Source organism: Leptopilina boulardi, unplaced genomic scaffold, assembly GCF_019393585.1.
Source record: "Leptopilina boulardi isolate dan_hultmark-lab unplaced genomic scaffold, ZJU_Lbou_2.1 LbouV2_30, whole genome shotgun sequence".
Lineage (NCBI taxonomy): Eukaryota > Metazoa > Arthropoda > Insecta > Hymenoptera > Figitidae > Leptopilina > Leptopilina boulardi.
In genome coordinates this window covers 1,331,383-1,352,744 of record NW_026137863.1, presented here as the reverse complement: position 1 = coordinate 1,352,744, position 21,362 = coordinate 1,331,383, and the positions used below count along the sequence as shown (strand labels likewise).

Sequence of the window (21,362 nt, the reverse complement as noted above, 5' to 3'; positions counted from 1 at the left end):
TTTCTGATGAAGATAACATAATTTCCGCAATGATACATTGAGTGAGTAAATTTTGTATAAATTTAATTATGTATTTTGACAAAAATTGAACACAATTTTCAAAATTTTTATTACTTTTTATTATTATTATTATTATTATTATTATTATTATTATTATTATTAATTATCATTTTTCCAATTATCAGAAACTATATAACAAAGAAGTTTAATGAATTTACAATTTTTTTTTTTTAAATTGTCGCATTCAGTGTGTAATTTGCTAGGTTGAAAAAGATCAAAAGAAAAGTTATCTTTATTTTTAAAAGCGAGTTTAGTTTTTATTTTTTTATTTTTTGACGCTTTTTCCTTTGAGTAGAAAAAAATTGTCAAATTAATTTTTCTATTTTAAAAAGAAAATTGATATGTAGGGTTTCGACGTAACGAAATAATAAAATTCATTCTCTTTCTCATATGTAATATAGTAACTCTTGATTATTGTCTGATAAAAAAAAAGGGATGGTTCGTTCACTTCCAAAATAAATACTAATATCAACTATATAAATAGTAATTAGGAAATGGGATATATATGGGTTATCAAGAAAACTTTGATAATTTTTCTTTCCGCACTAAAAGAAACGTGTTTTTTTTTCAAAAGAAATATTTTTCTATTGTTTATTATAGTTGCTATATATTGATTCCAATTAAGAGTTTGGATACTTTTACTTTTATACTATTATGGATACTTTAAGATGAATTTTGTTTTTGTATATTAAATTTATATTATCATTTTCTTGTTTCTTCTTCTTATTGTTGAGTTTTTTATTCAAACTTTTCGGATTGGTGTGCGGTATTATTTTATATTCTAAAAAGAAGTATTTACTGTCCGGAATTATTTTTCAATTCCGCATTCGATTATTATTAATGATTTGCAAATTTTAATTTGTATTATTTTTGAAGTAAAATTTTCGATTTATAAAAAACATATATATTTAAATATACACGTAATGTGTTCATTTTGATTTGGGACACCTTATGTATAGGAAAAAGTCGTCTGTATTCTGAAAGCAATTTCCTATATACTAGGGGTTGAATTAAATTAGGTGATTCATGACATGGAACGAAGATAAATCACTAGACTTGGAGAATGAATAGGCAATCTTTGAAGACAAAGATATAGGTTTGACGACAAAGCATTCACTCTTTGATCATAATTTTCAGAAACTATATATATGTTTCTTTTTGAACGATAGAATTTTTATTAATTGAACAATTATTATTTTATACACTGGAAAAAGAAAATTATTTGACTAAAATATTCGGTTACTTCATTATTATCAAATAAATATTTACCAAATAATAGTCAAATAACCGATTATTTTAATCAAATAAATTTTTTTTTTCATTGTACAAAGAAATACAAATTAGGGGTCGATTGTGATAAAATTAGCTTCAATTTTTGTCATTATTTAGCTTAATAATAAAATTTTATTTCTATTTTTCATCTACGATATAAACATTATTAATAAATAATTTGGAATTAAGTGTGAGGGTATGCGCTAGAAGTTGTTGATTTTTATCGTTTCCATGTTAAAGAAAATATTGCGTGATACAAACTGCCATGTTTTTGCAATTTTTCCATGAATCGTTAACAGTAATAATACCCACAGAGGTTGTGTTGTTTTTCGTTTTTTTTTTTTGCCATTACAAATATTCATAAATAACTTCCGAAAATCGTAAAAAAAAAACTATTTTTATTATTATTAAAATTATTTGTTATAAAAAATTTTGATTTTTTAAACTCGATTTTAATTTGGAAAAAAAATAATTGAATGAATAGAGAAAAGAAAGTAAATTTTAGTTTCGATTTTTCTTGATAAACTCTAATCTTGCGAATCTAAATCAATCATTCAACCATGTGTGTAAGATCAAATACCGAATAAAGCTCAACGCAAAACATCTTTGAGGAATTTCAGTATCGCTAAATTCCTTCCTGCAATTCTATTGTGTATATTCTATTCTTGAAAAAAAATTTATTTGATTCAAATAATCGGTTACTTGACTATTATCAAAATAAATGTTTACTTGAACCAAATAATTTTTGTAGCCAAATAAATTTTGAAGCCAAATAATTTTTGTAGTCAAATAAATTTTGAAGCCAAATAATTTTTAAAGGCAAATAATTTTTGAAACCTAATAATTTTTAAAGGCAAATAATTTTTGAAACCTAATAATTTTGAAAACCAAATAATTTTTAAAGGCTAATAATTTTGAAAACCAAATAATTTTTAAAGGCTAATAATTTTGAAAACCAAATAATTTTTAAAGGCTAATAATTTTGAAAACCAAATAATTTTTAAAGGCAAATAATTTTTGAAACCAAATAATTTTTAAAGGCTAATAATTTTTGAAACCAAATAATTGAATTTGAATAAACCTGTATATTTGAGCCAACAATTTCTGCATTTTAAATATCATTTAGTAGCTAAAAATATAATTATTTAAATAAATATTTATTTTATAATAGTCAAATTACAAGATTATTTGAATAAAATACATTTTTTTTGCCATCCTATAGATTGTGTTTTAATAAAATTTTTATTGATTGAAGGTAAATGAAAAATATTATTGCTCTCTTGACTTTTTCTTTGGAATATTTATACTAGCTTCGCATTATAACTGGTAAAAAAGCATATAAAAGAATTTCAATTGTCATAAAATATATCAATTTTCTTCATACAATACTCTGCATATATATTTGAAAATAAAGGTTTCTTTTATCAGGATTTACGTAACACTCCTTAGGTATATATATTGGAGAGTGAATATTTCTCTCTTATATTATATATTTAGAAGGCAAATACTTTATTTCTATTTACTAATATCTCTTTCATAATATAACATATTATAAATATTGGCAAATAGAAAAAAAAATCTAATCGAAATTATCTATTAGTTAAAAAAAAACCGAAAGTAAAATATTAAAATTTTCTCTCTTTTTTAGGGTTTTGTGATTCTATTTTCATTTGTCAAAAATTTTTTCATTCTCTTTCGTTTTATTAAAATTTTGTTGAAAAATTTAAACAGTGAGTTTTTTGATGTTATAAAAAAACAAGATGAAAATTTTTCATCCCCTTTGATATTTCATTTTTATTTCCGGTTTTTTTTTTAATGTTGTAATTAAAGTAAATTTTTGAAAGGATTATCTTTGCCATTAATGTAGTTTTTAATTTTCTTTTAATGTTTTGTTATTTGCCGAGATTAATATATATGTGGTATAAGTATTTTTTTTTGGAATATTCCGCAGCATTCCTGTTTGTAAAATGTTATTTACGCTTCGTTTTGGATGCGTTCCAGATAATAGAGTTGCGGGGGATATAGAAAGTCATGTATTAAAATGCAAACCAATAACCGCAGAAAGAATGTAGTTATTTAGTAGAATCGCTTAATCCTCGCTTATATTGTAAACATTACTCCACTATTTTTTTTTGTAGTTTATATACTCTCTTTTATTCTTTAGGATCGAAAAATGCTATTTAAAGAATTTAATTTAAAAAATCAATTATAGTTTTTAGGAATTTTAGTTTAGAGAAATTCTGATGATTTTGAATTTGATCTCAGCTTTCTTATTTTAAATCGAATCTTGGGGAAATTGTCATATAGTTAAAAGTTGATTTTTATTCTCTCTTCTTGTTGGCTAAAGATTCGGATGATTACCATTTATAATTGGAACAGGTTTTACTAAGAGAACTAAGAATAAAAAGAAGGTTCAAGGTGGTAGGTGCAGTTGAGCAAGTTGATGTGTCAGAGTGTACGTGGTTCAGATCGGATCGATGGGGTCCACAGGTGCCAGACCAAGAACCATTTGCGCAAGCGTCCTTTATACACTATTCTTCTCTGTCAAGTACACTTGCACTGTGTATTCCTTGAATATCCTCAACACGCAGACTCGCCTCTGACACGTGAAACCACCAAAAAATACAAAAAAAATTAAAAATATTGTTTCCATGTATACTTTGATTCTCACTTTTAATTTGTCAATTCATTTTGTGTTATAGAAATTTGTTAGAATTTTTCGATTAGTTTTAATTCTTTGCAATATTTAGCGATTTTATTTATCCACAGATTCAAAAATTAATGTTGGAAATATAAATTTAATGGTGGTTTATTTGAAATTGTCATAAAAATCTTTTAAGAATGATGGAGACGAATTTATGAGGGGTTATTGGAAAAGCATCAAGTATTTAAAAGATATTCTACCTCAGTAAAAGTCAGAGTTGATTGCAACATTCTCACGTTTGCCATTCGAGTATGAAAAGTATATTTCACACTATTCATATTCTTACGATCGATTTATTTTTCCCGTCAATCGACCTACTTCGTTCATAGACTTCGAGACAAGAAAAAATACAGAGTCCTATATATGCATTATGGATAGACAAATCCTAAAAAGGACAGATCAAAACCGTAACGAGTTCATAAATGCAATATATGCTTTAAAACTACGTTTTATTGTTGAAAGCTTTTATGTTTTTATGACAGAAATTTAGAAATAACATTTATATTTTATATTTACGATATATTTGTATAAAGTTATTATATTTAGTTCATATCTTCAAGTTCCATTAGTTGGTTATTTATAGAAAGAATCAGAAAATATGTTTTGTATTCTCTTGAAGGAAACAATTCTGGACAATTTTAGAAACGATATATATAGAGAGATTGCAAATCAAGAAAGGTAAACATTGATCAAAGAAAGGTTGTAAGGGAAATTTGTCGTTTGCAAAAGTAGAAAGAAATGAAGCGACCGATCGTAAATGCCGTGAATTCTCTTTTTATCTCTTCTAAAAGTTACCCAAGAGAAATCAACCAATAGTATCAAGAACGTTTCAAGCTCTCTTTTTCATGAAATGAAGGGAAAAAATGTCATTCGTTAACGATTCCTTTTAGTTTATTTTCATATCTGTTTTCCGTTTTCTTAAACACATTTTCCTTCCACTAAGGCCGACAAAATTTTGTCCTAATACTTTTTCGAAGCATTTTGACCGAATTTTTATTATCGTAATTTGAATTTTTGAATCATCTGATACTATACACTGAGAAACATATGCTATTTAACGGCATTACTGTTAAAGGCATATAAAAATTAGAGAAAGGTAGAAAAATTCTATGGCATAAAAATTATTGATTTTGAAGCATATAGAATTTGTAAAATATTATACAGATTCTGTAGCTTATGCTTCAGAATCAATAATTTTTATACCTTTGGCAAAAATGCTATCGCATCAATAGGGTATCAGTACTGTGTCAGTAGACAATTTTTAATAAAGAACACCGATGGTGAATGTAGAAAAAAAAACATTTTTAATAAAATTCTTCATTGAATGTAATTTAAATTATAACTAATAATTTGGACGTGAACTCTCTTTCTCTCTCTCTCGTTAAAATTTATGTTTTAATTGATAACAGATATCATGTGAAAGGTTAAAGGCAAATTCAGTGAATGATGGTTGAATGTGTATAGTATAACGTGGCTAGTTAAATGTGCAAAGTTCAACGAGTCGAGTGAAACGTAAACATGTTTACGGTCTATTGTCTAAAGAGTTGTAATGTTTAGATTTAATGGAGTCCCTTTTCAACACACAATACGCTATTTTAGTTGAGAGATCCTTGATATTAACATATACTTAGTTGACTGACTTGAGATTTTTGTTGTATAATTATAATTTTGATGAAATCTTTTTCGTTACAGAAAAAATTATATTTTACACATACGGAAAGTTTAATAATATCAAGTAATTTACTTTCATAAATTTCCTTTTTGTTTCTGATTTTTAATTGCATTTAATAACCAGATATATTAATAACGACAAACGAATTTTCATTTTTAATTAATTATTTTTAATTCTATTGAACTGTAAACTATATAAAAACTAGAACATAAATAATGTGAATGATTTGCAATAGGCAGAAAATATAATCGTTATTCAATATAAATGAGATGGCAAAACAAATTATATATACGGATCGTATAAAAATCGATTTCACATTGTATGTGAAGAATTTTTTTTTACACCTTGTGCGTGTTTACTGTTAACGCTTTAAAAATGTGCTGTTAATTTTTTTTTTGTTCTTCATATTGTGTTTTTTCTTTTCTACTTTTCCATTCTATGAATATTTTATTATATGCTAAAAAGAAAATTTATGATCTCTAAATAAACAATTTTAAATTGTTTAATATTGTTTTCATTTAAGAGTATATATTAGAAGTTTGATAAATAAAATTATTTTTCTATACTTACCAAAAATGGTACCAACATTATTGCTTATGGCTCCGGAAACGGCACCATTCGCCAAGGCATCCAAACAAGCGCTAAGCGCACAGGCACACGCACTCGTACCTATAAGGTATTCAAGTACCATGTTCCATCCAATAATGAACGCTATTAATTCTCCTACTGTCACATAGCTGTACATATACGCGCTGCCAGTTGTGTGAGGCACTCTGACACCAAATTCGGCATAACAGGCTCCTAAAATGAGAGAAAGTTTGTTTTTTTAAATAAAATTTTAGAAAAATACATTCGGCAAAAAAATAGAATGACGATTAGTTTATTGGATAATAGGAAATAGTGTTTGTCATGGCAACGGTTATTATGGTAACTGTTGTCATAGAAACGGTTGCTATGATAACGGTTACTATGGTACCGGTTACTATGGTACCAGTTATTTCGGTACCAGTTAGGTTGGTGCCATTTAGTTATTTCGGTACCAGTTACTTCGGTACCAGTTACTTTAGTACCAGTTACTATGGCAACAGTTAGTTTCTATGGTACCAGTTACTTCGGTAACAGTTACGTTGGTGCCATTTAGTTACTGTGGTACCAGTTACTTCGGTACCAGTTACTTTGGTGCTAGTTACTTTGGTACCAGTTACTTTAGTACCAGTTACTATGGCAACAGTTAGTTTCTATGGTACCAGTTACTTCGGTACCAGTTACGTTGGTGCCATTTAGTTACTGTGGTACCAATTACTTCGGTACCAGTTACTTCGGTACCAGTTACTTTGGTGCTAGTTACTTTGGTACCAGTTACTTTAGTACCAGTTACTATGGCAACAATTAGTTTCTATGGTACCAGTTACTTCGGTAACAGTAACGTTGGTGCCATTTAGTTACTGTGGTACCAGTTACTTCGGTAACAGTTACTTCGGTACCAGTTACTTTAGTACCAGTTACTATGGCAACAGTTAGTTTCTATGGTACCAGTTACTTCGGTACCATTTAGTTACTATGGTACCGGTTATCATGGTAGCTATTGCTATAGAAACGGTTTTTATGGCAACGGTAATTGTCATGGGAACAGTTGCCATGGTAACTATTGCCATAGAAATGGTTGCTATGGTAACTATTGCCATAGAAACGGTTGCTATGGTAACTATTGTCATAGAAACGGTTTCTATGGCAACGGTAATTGTCATGGAAACGGTTGCTATGGTAACTATTGTCATAAAAACGGTATTGCTATAGCAACAGTTGTCATGGAAACGGTTGCTTTAGCTGTATTATTACATTTGTTGAAACTATTTTGCAAAAATGAAATTTTCATTAATTTTATTTAAAATTAATTGTGCGGGAAAAATAATTTCATTGTGTCAATTGAAGAATGAATTTATTAGTTGTTCAGTTGGCGATTGTTCGAGTTAACCTACTTCTTAGAATTACATAGAGAGCAATTTATAATAATTTTGATTCCGAGTTTAATTGATGCTATGTATATATAGCAAAAGATGAAAAGGAATGAATCTCTTTTGAGTAAGTTCATACTTTTGTTGGTAACTTTTCTCTTTCTTTATCATTTATCCGTGTCTCTTTCTATCTTGATTTCTCTTTTTTTTACTCTAAAGAGAAAATAACTTTGCAGTCTTTTAGCAGTAGATCTTTAAATAAATAATAAGAATGTGTCACGATATCCCATCTGAATGTTTGGAAATTATTTATTTTGATATTCAACCACAAAAAAAACCCACATCCTTATTTATAAATAAAATTCTTGTATTTATAAATAAATAAAAAATTTTTGTGTATCGAAATTAGAAAAAGAGTGTAAAAATAGTTTATATCTTTAAAGAAAATAAGTAGAGGAACTTGTCTGACGTAAAATTGACTGTTACTACTTTGGTTGAATATATTCCAAGTTTATACTACTGTTTGGGTATAGGTATTGTGTAAATTACTGGTTTTCACATTTAGCGTAGTTTATATATCTGAAGTTGAATATATTTATAACTTAACCACTTTAAATAATTAAAATTAATTAGGTATTAAGAGAATAGTTAATTATTTGCAATATGGCAAATAATTATTATTAATTCTCAATCAAAATACCAGAGGATTATGTTTTATATAAACATAAAATCAATATTTTAGGAACCAATAACGTTAACCGACGAATATCTACCTGTGACAAGTTATTACATAAACGATAAGCGATTAGAGGTGCTATATCGATAGCTAACATTTACAGGAAATTGTTAAAGCTTTGTCATTTATAGTGATTAATATCAACGATCGAATGATGATCATAATTAAAATCTAAAATTTTTTCTATTTTATGAAAAAAAAATTTATTTGATTCAAATAATCGGTTTTCGAAAATATTTTGAAAATAATTTTTAATTATATTCGAATTACATGAATCTAGCTCAAATTTTATGTAGTAAATAATAATTTTTTTGGTACTCGCGTTGAATAATTTAAATTTTTTGTTAATTTAATCCATATTATTTTTGAAAAACGAAAATAAACGGTATAAAGAAAGAAAACACTTTTTTTTTTGTCGCCGCATGATAACGCTGGTGGCATGTATTAAAGAAGTTTTAAAAATTATAGCCATGCCATAATTTCTCAAAACTTTTTGCACAGTTACTTGAAAATTATGGTTAATTCGTAACAGGGCTAATTAAAAAAAAAAAATTTATTTAGTGAGAATTCTATCTTAAATAGTCATGAAATATTAATTTAAATTAGTAAAAAAAATGTCTGATAATTTTTAGTCATTTTTCACTAAAACATTATTTAATTAAAATTACTAAATCAAATAGTAATATTTTTTATTAAAAATCAGTGAAAATTTTCTACTAATTTAAATTAGTGAACGAATTCTCACTAATTTAAATTTAAAGAGTACTAAAAAAGACCAGGAAAAACAGGTTTCGCCGAGAGTTTTTTTTTTTTAACGAAAGAGAATTTATTTTACACACTTCCATAAGCGTAATAGCAAAATCTCAAACCTCAGGGGAAAATGTGTATCTTATTTTAAAATCTTTTCCAAACATTTAAGTTGTACTACATCATTTTAAATAATAGAAAGAAATAGAAAAAATCACTATTCGCTTGCATTTTTGCAAAGAACTGAATTATAAATTTTCTACTTTATAAAAATTTTCATCAAAAACAAAAATATTTTTCTATCTTTTTGAAAAAAATTTTCATATCCATAAAATGATTATTCTATACTTTTCATTTCATTTTTTTTCAATAAAAAATTATAGATATTTAAAATTTTTTAAATGGAAAATTAATTATAAATTGTAATGTGAATTTGCAATGGAAAGTAGATAATTTACATTTTTTCTATTAAGCAATTAAGGTGAATATGAAATGAAAAAAAAAAAATCAATTGTAATGTGATAGAATGATAAAAATACCGGAAAAAATTGAGGCCACAGCTGCAATGACAAACGAAATCACAACCCCAGGCCCAGCCACAGTACGTGCTACCATTCCCGCGACCAAATACATTCCTGTTCCTACGCAAGATCCCACTCCAAGGGATGTCAGGTCCAGTGTTGTCAGGCACTTCTGCAAAACAAAAGAAAATTAATTACTAAAGTTTAATCCTATTCTTCTTGCATTGTATATGGATAATTAAATCTTCACGATAAACACTCAGAAATTACACTTCAAATGCTATATATACTTTTTTATAATCTATTTACATTTTAGATAAACTAATTCTATTTACATTTTTGATATACTAATTCTATTTACATTTTTTGTAATCTTTGTAATAGTCGTTTAAAACAATAATAGTAATTTAAATAATCGGATACTGAGCTTCTTAATCTGAGGATTTATCAGTGTAAAAAATACATCTACTAATTTTTGATCCCTCTATTTTGACCCAATTTGACCACCATTGATGGTAATTATAATAATAATTTTAGAATGAGAAGATTTAATACAATTTCAAACTAGTTGAGTACAATAAAGATGATTTACTAAAATTATCATAACCATATTTAGGGTTTCTCATTCAAAAATTATAACGGTTCTAACAAGAAAAGCAAAAAGTTTAGTTATCAGTTTCTGTTGATGTTAGTTTTCGGATGATAGAACTATTTATTAGCGATTGTTGTTTCTAGATTGAAAGTTATAGAATTCAGATTATACGTTCTTTCAATATTGAAAGATATTAGTTTCAAATTCTCAAAACTTTGTTTCAAGTTCTGAAAAAGTTCATTTCACGCTGATGCTGCTTCAGTGGCTAAAGTTGAGGTTATCTAATATTTAGATAGACAAAAAGGTCCATTTGAATCTGAAACTATTACACAGACAAAATTTTGTCCTACTTCATGAACCAAGAACCAGTGCTGTATCCGAATCTGACGGTAAAAAAACGTCTTTTTAGGTTACAGATTCTGAGGTCAGATTCAAAATACTTTCGAAAAGTATTGTCTGATTTTTGGTTCTGAAGTTGAACAAAATTTTGTCGACTTTTGTTATTCCTACAGCAACTAAATAACCTCATTTGAGGTTAGTCTATTTACTCTAAAAAAAATACTGAATCTTAAAGTTTCGATTAGATTAGATAAACTTGGATCCAAACGTTATTTCCTATTAGTGAGCTAAAAAGTTTCGAAGTTTATTTCCTAGTTGTTGATTCAGAATATATTCATAAAAGCACGCAGAGAAATCCGATTTAAAATTTTGGGCTCCAGTACTAGTAATTTAGATATAATTCCCAAACTAGTCTACCTTTGCCGCTCCAGGATGAAAAATTTGGAAATGAATGATAAAAGGGAAATAACACGTTAATAGGCTTTACATTTTTAGGTTCATACGCTTGCTTATAGGCAGTCCAAAGCAGATGCACATATTGGTAGGCGCTTGTGGAGAATGCTCTTATGCGAGTTTGGAACTGAGTCCAAGCACGCTTATAATGTGTGCAAAGCGGTGTGGATCGTTTCATTTAAAATTTAATGCAATAACTGCAATCTTTTTGTAACCTATATTATTATATTTATTAATCAAAGCATTCATATTTCTTGCGATTATTAATAAACTAACTATTTTTCATTATTATTTATTTATGTTTCTATAAAAAGTATATATATTTACTTTTATTAGAATATTCAATTTGGAAACTAAATATAAAATCTAAAAATAAAATAATTAAAAATATTAGAATAGTTTTAATTTTAAGCAGCTTTTTAGAGGGATTTTTGTTGTATCTTTAAAATATTTAAACATCGAATCTCTTTAAAAATTAAATCTAAGTTTTTTTTCATCTTTTTCACCAAAGGCTTTGTTTTTAAAAAAGTTTTAAAAAGATTCCACACTTAAATATATGCATATAAAGATAAATAAAAATCTCATTTGTAAAGATTTTTAAAATTCAAACTATTCTAATATTTTTAATTATTAGATTTTAGATTTTTTATTGAATTTCTAATTGAATATTCCAATAAAATAATTGCTTCCTCATGGAAACATATTCATAAATATATCGAATAGAATAAGTGATAGATAAATAATTTTTTTTAATTGTATAGGTCTCTCATTTTCGGACAAATAATGCGAGTACTATTGTTACACTTAGAGATATTTTTTTTATTTCGTAGATTTTTTCAAGTGAATTTTTAGACTGTTCTGGTTGAAGATATATGGTGTTGTCCCCTTGAATTAATACATCAGCGTTTGATTCATTCATCATAAACTAATAAAACACGCACAAAATTATTAATAAATAGCGGTATATACACGCGGATGTATTACGTTTATAATGCCCGTTCCGGACGTAATGCAATGGTGAGCAACACACTGACACGAGCGCACAGCGCAGGCGCGTCTATCTCTGCTGTACCTGTGTGGCTGTGTGCTTATATGAGTATATGGCTGACTAAAATTGTTTGGGAATGAATCCAATGAAACTTGGAGCGAACAATCCGCTTCAAGTAAACGCTGATACACAGTTTCTAATAATTGAAAAACTGAATTGAAATAAATGTAAATATAATAATTGTTCTCAATACCTTGCGACTTATAATACATTGCTTTCAAAAATACTAATATGTACACAATTAATGCAACCGCTAATAAAGACTTCAATTAAGATTACATTTCTCTCTACAACACGATCATAAAATCTATTTCAAAGTTATTCCTTCACGAGTTAAAACAAATCACGGAAACTGAATAGCACTCGCTTAAAGGAAAATATTAGCGTTTACTAAGATGTTTAGAATTCATTTTAATTGATAATCATTATAAAACTTTTTGGGATAGAAACCTAAACTTTTCAACTCATTCCTACGGTAATAGAAATTATTCCAATTGTTTTATACTCAGTCCGATATCTCAATTTTCATTTTTCTCCGTGAGGAAATATTGATTTTATTTGAAGATAAAATAATCATGTACTAAATGCACTCATAATTGTAGGTTATCATCTAAATAATACTGGAGGTATTATATATGATGAATGTAATTGACCTAAAAGAATAAAAACCCGTTTTATGTTTTCATACATTGAATTAACATGAGAGTAACTAAACTTAAATTAGCTATACAGGAACTAGAAAAAAGAACTTAATTGCAAAAAATAACCCAGATGTTTTTGGAACGATGCTAAAATAATGAAAGCTTCTCTAATCCTTAGAAATATTCGGTTTACAATAACCAATTGTTTCGCGCTTCTATTCGATAGAAAATAAAAAATCTTCTTAAGAGTTATAAATTCATTTTATTAGAGAGATTCTTATTGACAGTTAATGTGCAATGAAAGTAGGAACGAGATTTCAAGGAGAGCATTATAATGCTAATACATGTTATTTTCAATCTAATTTAATAGTTGTTTTAATGAGACTTCATTTTAAACTTGAATTCAATTAACAGCCCATATATATATATACAAGAAAATATCAAACACAATTGACGACACAGGATAAGCCCCATTTTCATTCAGTCGAGAGATATCTTATCTTGAATTCTTTAAACTTAATTTATTTTCTTCTATTCAAATGGATTTTTCTTATTCTCTTAAAGCGGATAAAATTTCCTTTCTCGACCAATTGCCTTGAGAAAAAAGGCCTTTCCTCTTAAGGAAATGAAAAAAATGGGATAAAAAATAAAGTAAAAGAAGCAATAATATAAGTTCTTCCTTTTGTTCAACACTTCCTTTTTTTCCTTAGGTGTGTGTAAAGTTTAGAATATATCAAGAATATACATTCACTATATATATATATATATATATACATGGCGCTAAAAGATCTGCTATTGGCAAACTTTGTGCACGTCTGGTAACCGATTGTGAACTAGTTTCAAACTCCTAAACGAAACGTAACAAGAATTGTTCGTTTGTTTCAAACGACTAAGTTCCTTTTCTCTTTCGATCAAATAATGCTTGCGGTATAATTTTTAGTAATATAAAAAGTTATATCGTATATATAATCTCTAAAGTGTATTTTATCCTCTTGGCATATACAATTCTAAATTGTATAATTAATGATTTTTTTTCTTTTTATAAGATAAAATTTCAATTTATAAAATAAAAATTGAATTTAGAATATAAACGGAATCAGTACAGTTGAATTATAGCGTAAAAGTGATTATATTTCAAATTTAGGTGTGTGTATTGTTTCATTTAATGCTAATAAAATCTTATTCTGAATGGGGAAGTGTAACGAGATAATTATAACTTGTCACAAAATTGACATATACATTCAAATGCGACCTTGTAATTAATTTTCTCTCTATAATCAACATCAGACGGAAATTCTGATGCATGCGTCGGAAATTGACCACAGTTGTGTGAATTCTGTGTGTGAAGAATATTTGCAATGCTCACCATGGAAAACCGATATCTAATGCGCGCAACTGAATAATAACTACATATCCGCTTTTCGATTATATTTTTCATTTAAAAATAATATTCTAAATAATTATTATTATAATTATCAAATTTTTTTTCGGAAATTTTAAAGTGTCAAGTAAATATTTATTTGATAATAACCAAATACACCGGTATTTGAATCAAATAAATTTTTTTTTCAGTGTGGTAACAGTTATCATAGCAACCGTTTCCATGACAACCGGTACCATAGTAACTAAATGGCACCAACGTAACTGGTACCACAGTAACTGGTACCATAGTAACTGGTACCACAGTAACTGGTACCATAGTAACTGGTACCATAGTAACAGGTACCATAGTAACTGGTACCATAGTAACTAACTGTTACCACAGTAACTGGTACCATAGTAACTAACTGTTACCATAGTAACAGGTACCATAGTAATTGGTACCGAAGTAACAGGTACCATAGTAATTGGTACCGAAGTAACTGGTACCATAGAAACTAACTGTTGCCATAGTAACTGGTACTAAAGTAACTGGTACTAAAGTAACTGGTACTAAAGTAACTGGTACCACAGTAACTGGTACCATAGTAACTGGTACCATAGTAACAGGTACCATAGTAACTGGTACCACAGTAACTGGTACCATAGTAACTAACTGTTACCATAGTAACAGGTACCATAGTCACTGGTACCATAGTAACTGGTACCATATAGTAATCGGTACCATAGCAACTATTACCATGGCAACTGTTACTATGGCTTCTTTCATATTTTAAAATAAATTTTTATTTACACCTACCTGTAATTTCTGCTTAGATTCTGGAGGACATACTTGTCCAGCCCTAGTTTTTTGTTCACCTTGAAGACTGCTAACATTTTTTGTCCTGATGAATTTTCCGAATAATTCCAGAGCTTTATCTCTATCCACATCAAGCTTCATTTTGCTGCAACAAAAAACAAAAATTCAATCACTTATTTTGCTTTTAATTTTTTTTTAATTAATATTTAATTTGATTTATTTTAATAAATTTTTCTAATAATAATAATTATTATTTAGTTAAATTATAATTATATTGTTATAATTAATAATTTTAACAAATAATTTTTAGTTAAAAATAAATTGACTCTTATTAGTTTCTCTCGCAGTTTAATAAAAAGCATTTTCATTATTATGAATATCGCAATTTATTGGATTAATCTGTACATGTAAATAATTTTTTTTTTTTGTAGCATATAAGTGTTTTACGCGACATAGTAACGAGTTTTATTATAATACTCTCACACATTGTAGTTTATAATTTACTTTATCACCCTATATTGCAAATTTTATAAATTACTTGTTTGTGATAATTTTTTTTATTATTATATATTTTATATATTCAAAAATATTCCGAGAGAGTTGAAAATATATTCGCATAATTTATATACAGTTTTTTATTTAAAATGATTTTTATATTACGTGCGGCAATTTTCATTAAAGATGCAGTTATTTTATTAGATATCGAGAAATTTTGTAAATTTATATTTTACCATGCGCGGGATTTCATTTGATTCTGAATTAAGTATTTATACAGTAGTTGTGCATTCGCAATGTAAAAATGTAAATATAGATGAATATAAAAGATAGAAAAAGAGAGAGAGAGAGAGAAAAGAAAAAGAAGTCAAGTGGGACTCGAGTAATGCTTATGTTAATACAATTGCTTTGATAAGAGTGATAAGATGTAGTTGAAAACAGAAACTTTAGAAAAAAAAATTGCAAAACCAGAAATAAAGTTTTATCCCTTTTTTTTACGTAAATATAGACTTCGGAAAATTTTTTTTTTTTATTTAATTATCACAAATTATTATTATTTCTATTTATTATTTATTATTTTTTATTAATTAATTTTAATAATTTTTATTTTTTTTTATGTTTTTATATCATTATTTTCATCCATAATGAAAGGAAATTAATGCTTTGATGCAATAAATGAGCAATTAAATATTTTATATTAAAGAATTGAACATTTATTTTTAATCCATATATGTATTCTAATGACACAGCAAAATTGTATAGCCAGAGGGAATAATTAGGACAAAATATACCTATAATGTATTTGAGAAACCTCTCGCATATAATGTAGGTGGAGAGAATAGTTTGAAAAGCTCATAAATCCTGTTCTCTCTGTGTCTACATTGCTGAAATGTAACAGATAATAGCCAATGAAATACGCCTCGAAGCTAACTAATTCACATATACAAATATATAAATCCAAACCCCCTTAAAAATTGTTAGAAAATTCATTTCTTTTTTTTTACAAATAAAATTTAATTTTTATTTTTTATATTAAGATAAAAAATAGTTCAAAAAATTGTTTACATGCTTTTAAAACATTCTTTATATATATATTTTTGATTTCTTATATTTCACAGTTCATTAAACTTTTTAACGCTTTCTCAAAAGTTTGCCAAACTATTTCAAAGCTAAAAATCAAGTCAAACTTGGCATCAACTTTTCTCTTGTGAATCAGTTTTATATATAGATTATTTCTTTTAGCCTTTATTAAAAATTTCCGTTTGAGTGAGTAATCAATTTATTTGATTCAAATAAATTTATTTCAGTGTAATAATTATAATAGTAATAATAATAATAATAATAGTAATAATAATACGTTAATAAATAAAATTATTATATTTTTGGAGAATTAGGAAGCGAAATTTTTTTTAAATGCATTATATAATAAACGAAATATATGAAATTAAGGAAACTTTGAATTTCTTCAACTTTTTACATAAAATACTATAAAGTGCACTTGACAGTGAAGCTGAAAATCTATAGTGAAATGTTGGGTTAAGTGAAGGTGAAATGCTATGAAAATTATATTCATGTAAACATTGAAGCTTTGGTCTGCAACCCTTTGCTATTCGCAATTTCATTGGCTCTCAATTGCACTATCTACCACCCTCATCTACACACCTATATATATATCCATTTTGTCCTCTCGCCTTACTATATACTGTATTTAACGATGTTGAACGCCAGGAAATGTTTCTCCAGGGATCAAAGACGCTAAAAACTGTAGAAAGAAAGTACAATTTCTAACTGCTCTCTTTTTCCTCTTTTTTTGAAAACTACATTATAGTTGGTTCTTCAGTGGAGACTCGTTTATCTTTTCCTCTTAGAATATTGGACTAATAACGCTGTTTTCTTTTTTAGTTTCTACTTCTCTCATTTAAGGGGAGGGACCGGTGAAATTTCAGCCTACTGAAGTTATTATTGTTAAAGAGTGTCAATTTTTTTTCTGGCATAATTTAGGATCCAAAATTATTATAAATTATTAAAATTTAAAAAAAAAATTTTTTAGCCATTTTAGAAAATTTATTTTTTGGAAAAATTAAATTTCTTTAAATTCCATACGATTGATTGTTTAAAATCGTGAAAAAAGCGTAAAAAAAATTCGACAATAAAAAATAATGAAAATTGTGGAAGTAGTTGAATTTTTTTCAAAATTACCACTAAAATTGAAAGCAATCAAAATTGATCTTGTTTAGGGGTAATAATTTTTTTCAACATTTTTTTTCAACCAAAAATCTTATTCTACTGAGAAAAACAACAAAAGGTAATTTTTAACAATTTTACAAATATTTTTATTTTTCAAAATTTTCATTTTTTGAAAAAATTGAAATTTTTCAAAATCCATACGCTTGATTGTTTAGAATCATGAAACAAGCGTATAAAAAAATCGGCAGTCAAAAATAATTAAAATTGTGAGAGAAGTTTAAATTTTAAATTTTCGAGAATTTTGAATTTGATTTTAAAAATTATTAACAAATTTATAGTTTTTCAATTTTTCATGATATATTATACATTTAAATAATTAATATTGTCAGAAAAAAAATTGACCACCCTTAAACAGCTTTAATTTTGATGTGTTAAAATTTCAGCGGTCCCTCCCCTTAAATTGCTTATTTTGACACAATTAAAATTTTTTAAATTTTTTCTTCATTCCAATAAATGCCATAAAATTCATTTAGTGAATAGAACAAAATTTCGTTTAAAACAAATTTTTTTCTAGGGTGAAATTAAAAGAACAGCTGTTTTTCTATTCTAATGCAAATTGAACTAGCAAAATAAAATTCCATTTTATCTAAATGGAATCTCCTATTTTTCTCCTTTGATGCATTGGGAATTAGATTCACACTTGGGTTAAAATATGTTTGTTCTTTTCAATTTCTTTTTTTTTTTTCTTTTACTTTTCATCCATGAAATCGAAAATCTCTGATAACCTTTAAGATCGATTCTGGGTCGAACGTTTGAATAGATGGGTACTTAGGAAACTAGGCAATCGAAACCGCTTTTTCAATATCGCGAGAGGCAAACACCGTTCTTCCTAAAAATGTTCTCGACATTCGATCTCGAACATTTCTCTAAATAATCAACGCCTGACTCTCTCTCTCTCTCTCTCTCTCTCTCTCTCTCTCTTTCTATTCAATATCATAATTTACTGCCATCCATTCAATTTCAATTATCTTGCCACTCTCAGCATATTTTAAGTGAAAAATTATCTTTTTTCTTAGAAATTTTTCGTCCCAGGGAAAATTTTCCTAGGTTTCTTATTTTATATTTATAAGAAAAATCATTTGTTATGTATCTATTTTTCTGACATATCTATATTATTCTTAATTCTAAAGATTTTGTTTTTATCTGAAATTAAAAATTAGTTGGTAAAAAGAAAGGCAAATAAAAAATTTAAATAAATAATAAAAAATAAGTATATATTTAGTTTGTACGTATTGGATCTTATCAGGTTATTTAATTTGTACTAATTATAAAGTATCAAGAGGAAGGAACAATTATTGGTTCTTGATAATGAGATCATGTAGACTAAAAGTTTCAGTGTACGAGATATTTAATGTTCTTTAATTTATAAAAGAAACTCATTTGTTTCAATTTTCCGTTATTTAAAAAATTTTAATATTTTTCAAATAAATTACAAATTTTAAATTGGTGTTCATTTTTAATTAAATTTAAAATAATAAAAAATTCATGCATCTTGAAAGTTATTCGTAGATATTCGCGAATTTCCATTAGCAAAAAACTTTAATTAAAAATAAACAAATTTATTTTGTTTTTTACATTCTTTATTGATTTTATAAATGTATTTTAATTATTTTTATAGAAACGAGTAAATTTTCGTTACATTTAAATAAAACTTTTTATTATTATTGTTTTAAAACATCATCAATTGTTTTATATAGGAAATTGGGGCAAAGTCACTGCCAGAGGTTAAGATATATTTTATGAAAAATCTATTTACAAAAAGCACCGCTCTAATTTTTTTTACATTTATTTCATTAGTAAAAAAAATTATTATATACGAAATTACCAGATTTCAATATTTTTTTTTCTCTTTATATTTTACTTGCACAGGATTTTCAACACTGACAAAATCAGAGTTTTGTTTTTGCCTTCTCATGAATAAGAGAAATTATAAAGCTTTGAAATTTTTTTTGCTCCTTATTTTCATAGCGCATCACGAAGATGTACTCTAAGTAAATGAAAAATATACATGATCAAAAAAAGGCTAAAAGCAAAAATTTCTTTTCTCGTGAAAAAAAAATCTCATGGTTCAAATGAAATTTTATAGTCTCAGAGTTTTCTAAAAAGAAATAACGTAAACATTAGTTATCTTTTAACCATACCATATTTATATAAAAAAAGGGGAATCCCCTTTCCGACCCTTCTGTCGATGCGTAATTTTAGGGGGAGTTAGCAGTATTCCCATAAAACTAATTTATCAATAAACCCTCAATACATTCACTCGACTGGAACCATTCTTATAAATCCTATAAAAAACTTTCTAATATTCTTTTTTTCTCATTTTCTTCTGCTAATACTTTTTTGGATAATATTTCAAATAGAACATTAAATCGTAAATTTCTCGAAAATGTTTTTGAATGTTGCTCAGCATCCGTTGTATCAATCAAAAATTGTGCCATACATTTTTTGTCCAAAACTTTTTCCTTATTTTTTTGGTGGTATTCCCGAGCGATTATCTCTGAAATTTTTTGTTCGAAAATTTTTTCCACGATTTTTTGAGTATAGCTCAGCATCCGCTGGACCAATCAAAAAGTGCGCCATACATTTTTTGTTCGAGACTTTTTGCTCAATTTTTTGGCATTATTCCCGAGTCATTATCTGGCAAATTTTTTTTTTCGAAATTTTTTTCCCAGTTTTAGTGAGTGTAGCTCAGCATCCGCTGGACCAATCAAAAAGTGCGCCATACATTTTTTGTTCGAGACTTTTTGCTCAATTTTTGGCATTATTACCAAGTCATTATCTGGAAAATTTAATTTTTCAACAATTTTTCCAAAATGTTTTTTAGTGTAGCTCAGCATCTGCTGGACCAATCAAAAAGTGCGCCATACATTTTTTGTTCGCTACTTTTTGCTAAAGACTTTGGCGGTATTCCCGAACAATTATCTCAAAAATTTAATTTTTCGAAAATTTTTCATAAATTTATTTGAGTGTAGCTCAGCATCCGCTGGACCAATCAAAAAGTGCGCCATACATTTTTTGTTCGAAACTTTTTCCCTATTTTTTTGGCGGTATTCCCGAGACATTATCTCTGAAATTTAATTTTTCGAAAATTTTTCCAAAATATTTTTTAGTGTAGCTCAGCATCCGCTGGACCAATCAAAAAGTGCGCCATACATTTTTTGTTCAGAACTTTCTTCTAATCACTATGGCCGTATTCCCGAACGATTATCTAGCGAATTTAATTTTTTGAAAATTTTTCCAAAATATTTTTTAGTGTAGCTCAGCATCCGCTGGACCAATCAAAAAGTGTGCCATACATTTTTTGTTCAGAACTTTCTTCTAATCACTATGGAGGTATTCTCGAACGATTATCTAGCGAATTTAATTTTTTGAAAATTTTTCCAAATTATTTTTGAGTGTAGCTCAGCATCCGCTGGACCAATCAAAAAGTGCGCCATACATTTTTTGTTCAGAACTTTCTTCTAATCACTATGGCCGTATTCCCGAACGATTATCTAGCGAATTTAATTTTTTGAAAATTTTTCCAAATTATTTTTGAGTGTAGCTCAGCATCCGCTGGACCAATCAAATAGTGCGCCATACATTTTTTGTTCGCTACTTTTTGCTAAAGACTTTGGCGGTATTCCCGAACAATTATCTCGAAAATTTAATTTTTTCAAAATTTTTCCAAATTATTTTTGAGTGTAGCTCAGCATCCGCTG

General features: G+C 27.1%; 1 protein-coding gene across 2 annotated transcripts in view; it reads right to left on the bottom strand.

Moving 5' to 3' along the window:
- Positions 1-21,362, bottom strand: part of LOC127282455 (probable cationic amino acid transporter) — a 62,950-nt gene that overhangs the window by 10,381 nt on the left and 31,207 nt on the right. For both annotated transcript variants that reach the window (XM_051306695.1, XM_051306696.1), the window contains exons 2-4: positions 14,920-15,064; positions 9,686-9,839; positions 6,279-6,509 (exon numbers count right to left, since the gene is read on the bottom strand). In XM_051306695.1, the coding sequence (XP_051162652.1) occupies positions 6,279-6,509; positions 9,686-9,839; positions 14,920-15,060 (526 nt within the window). In that variant the 5' untranslated portion in view covers positions 15,061-15,064. The remainder of the gene's footprint in view (positions 1-6,278; positions 6,510-9,685; positions 9,840-14,919; positions 15,065-21,362) is intronic.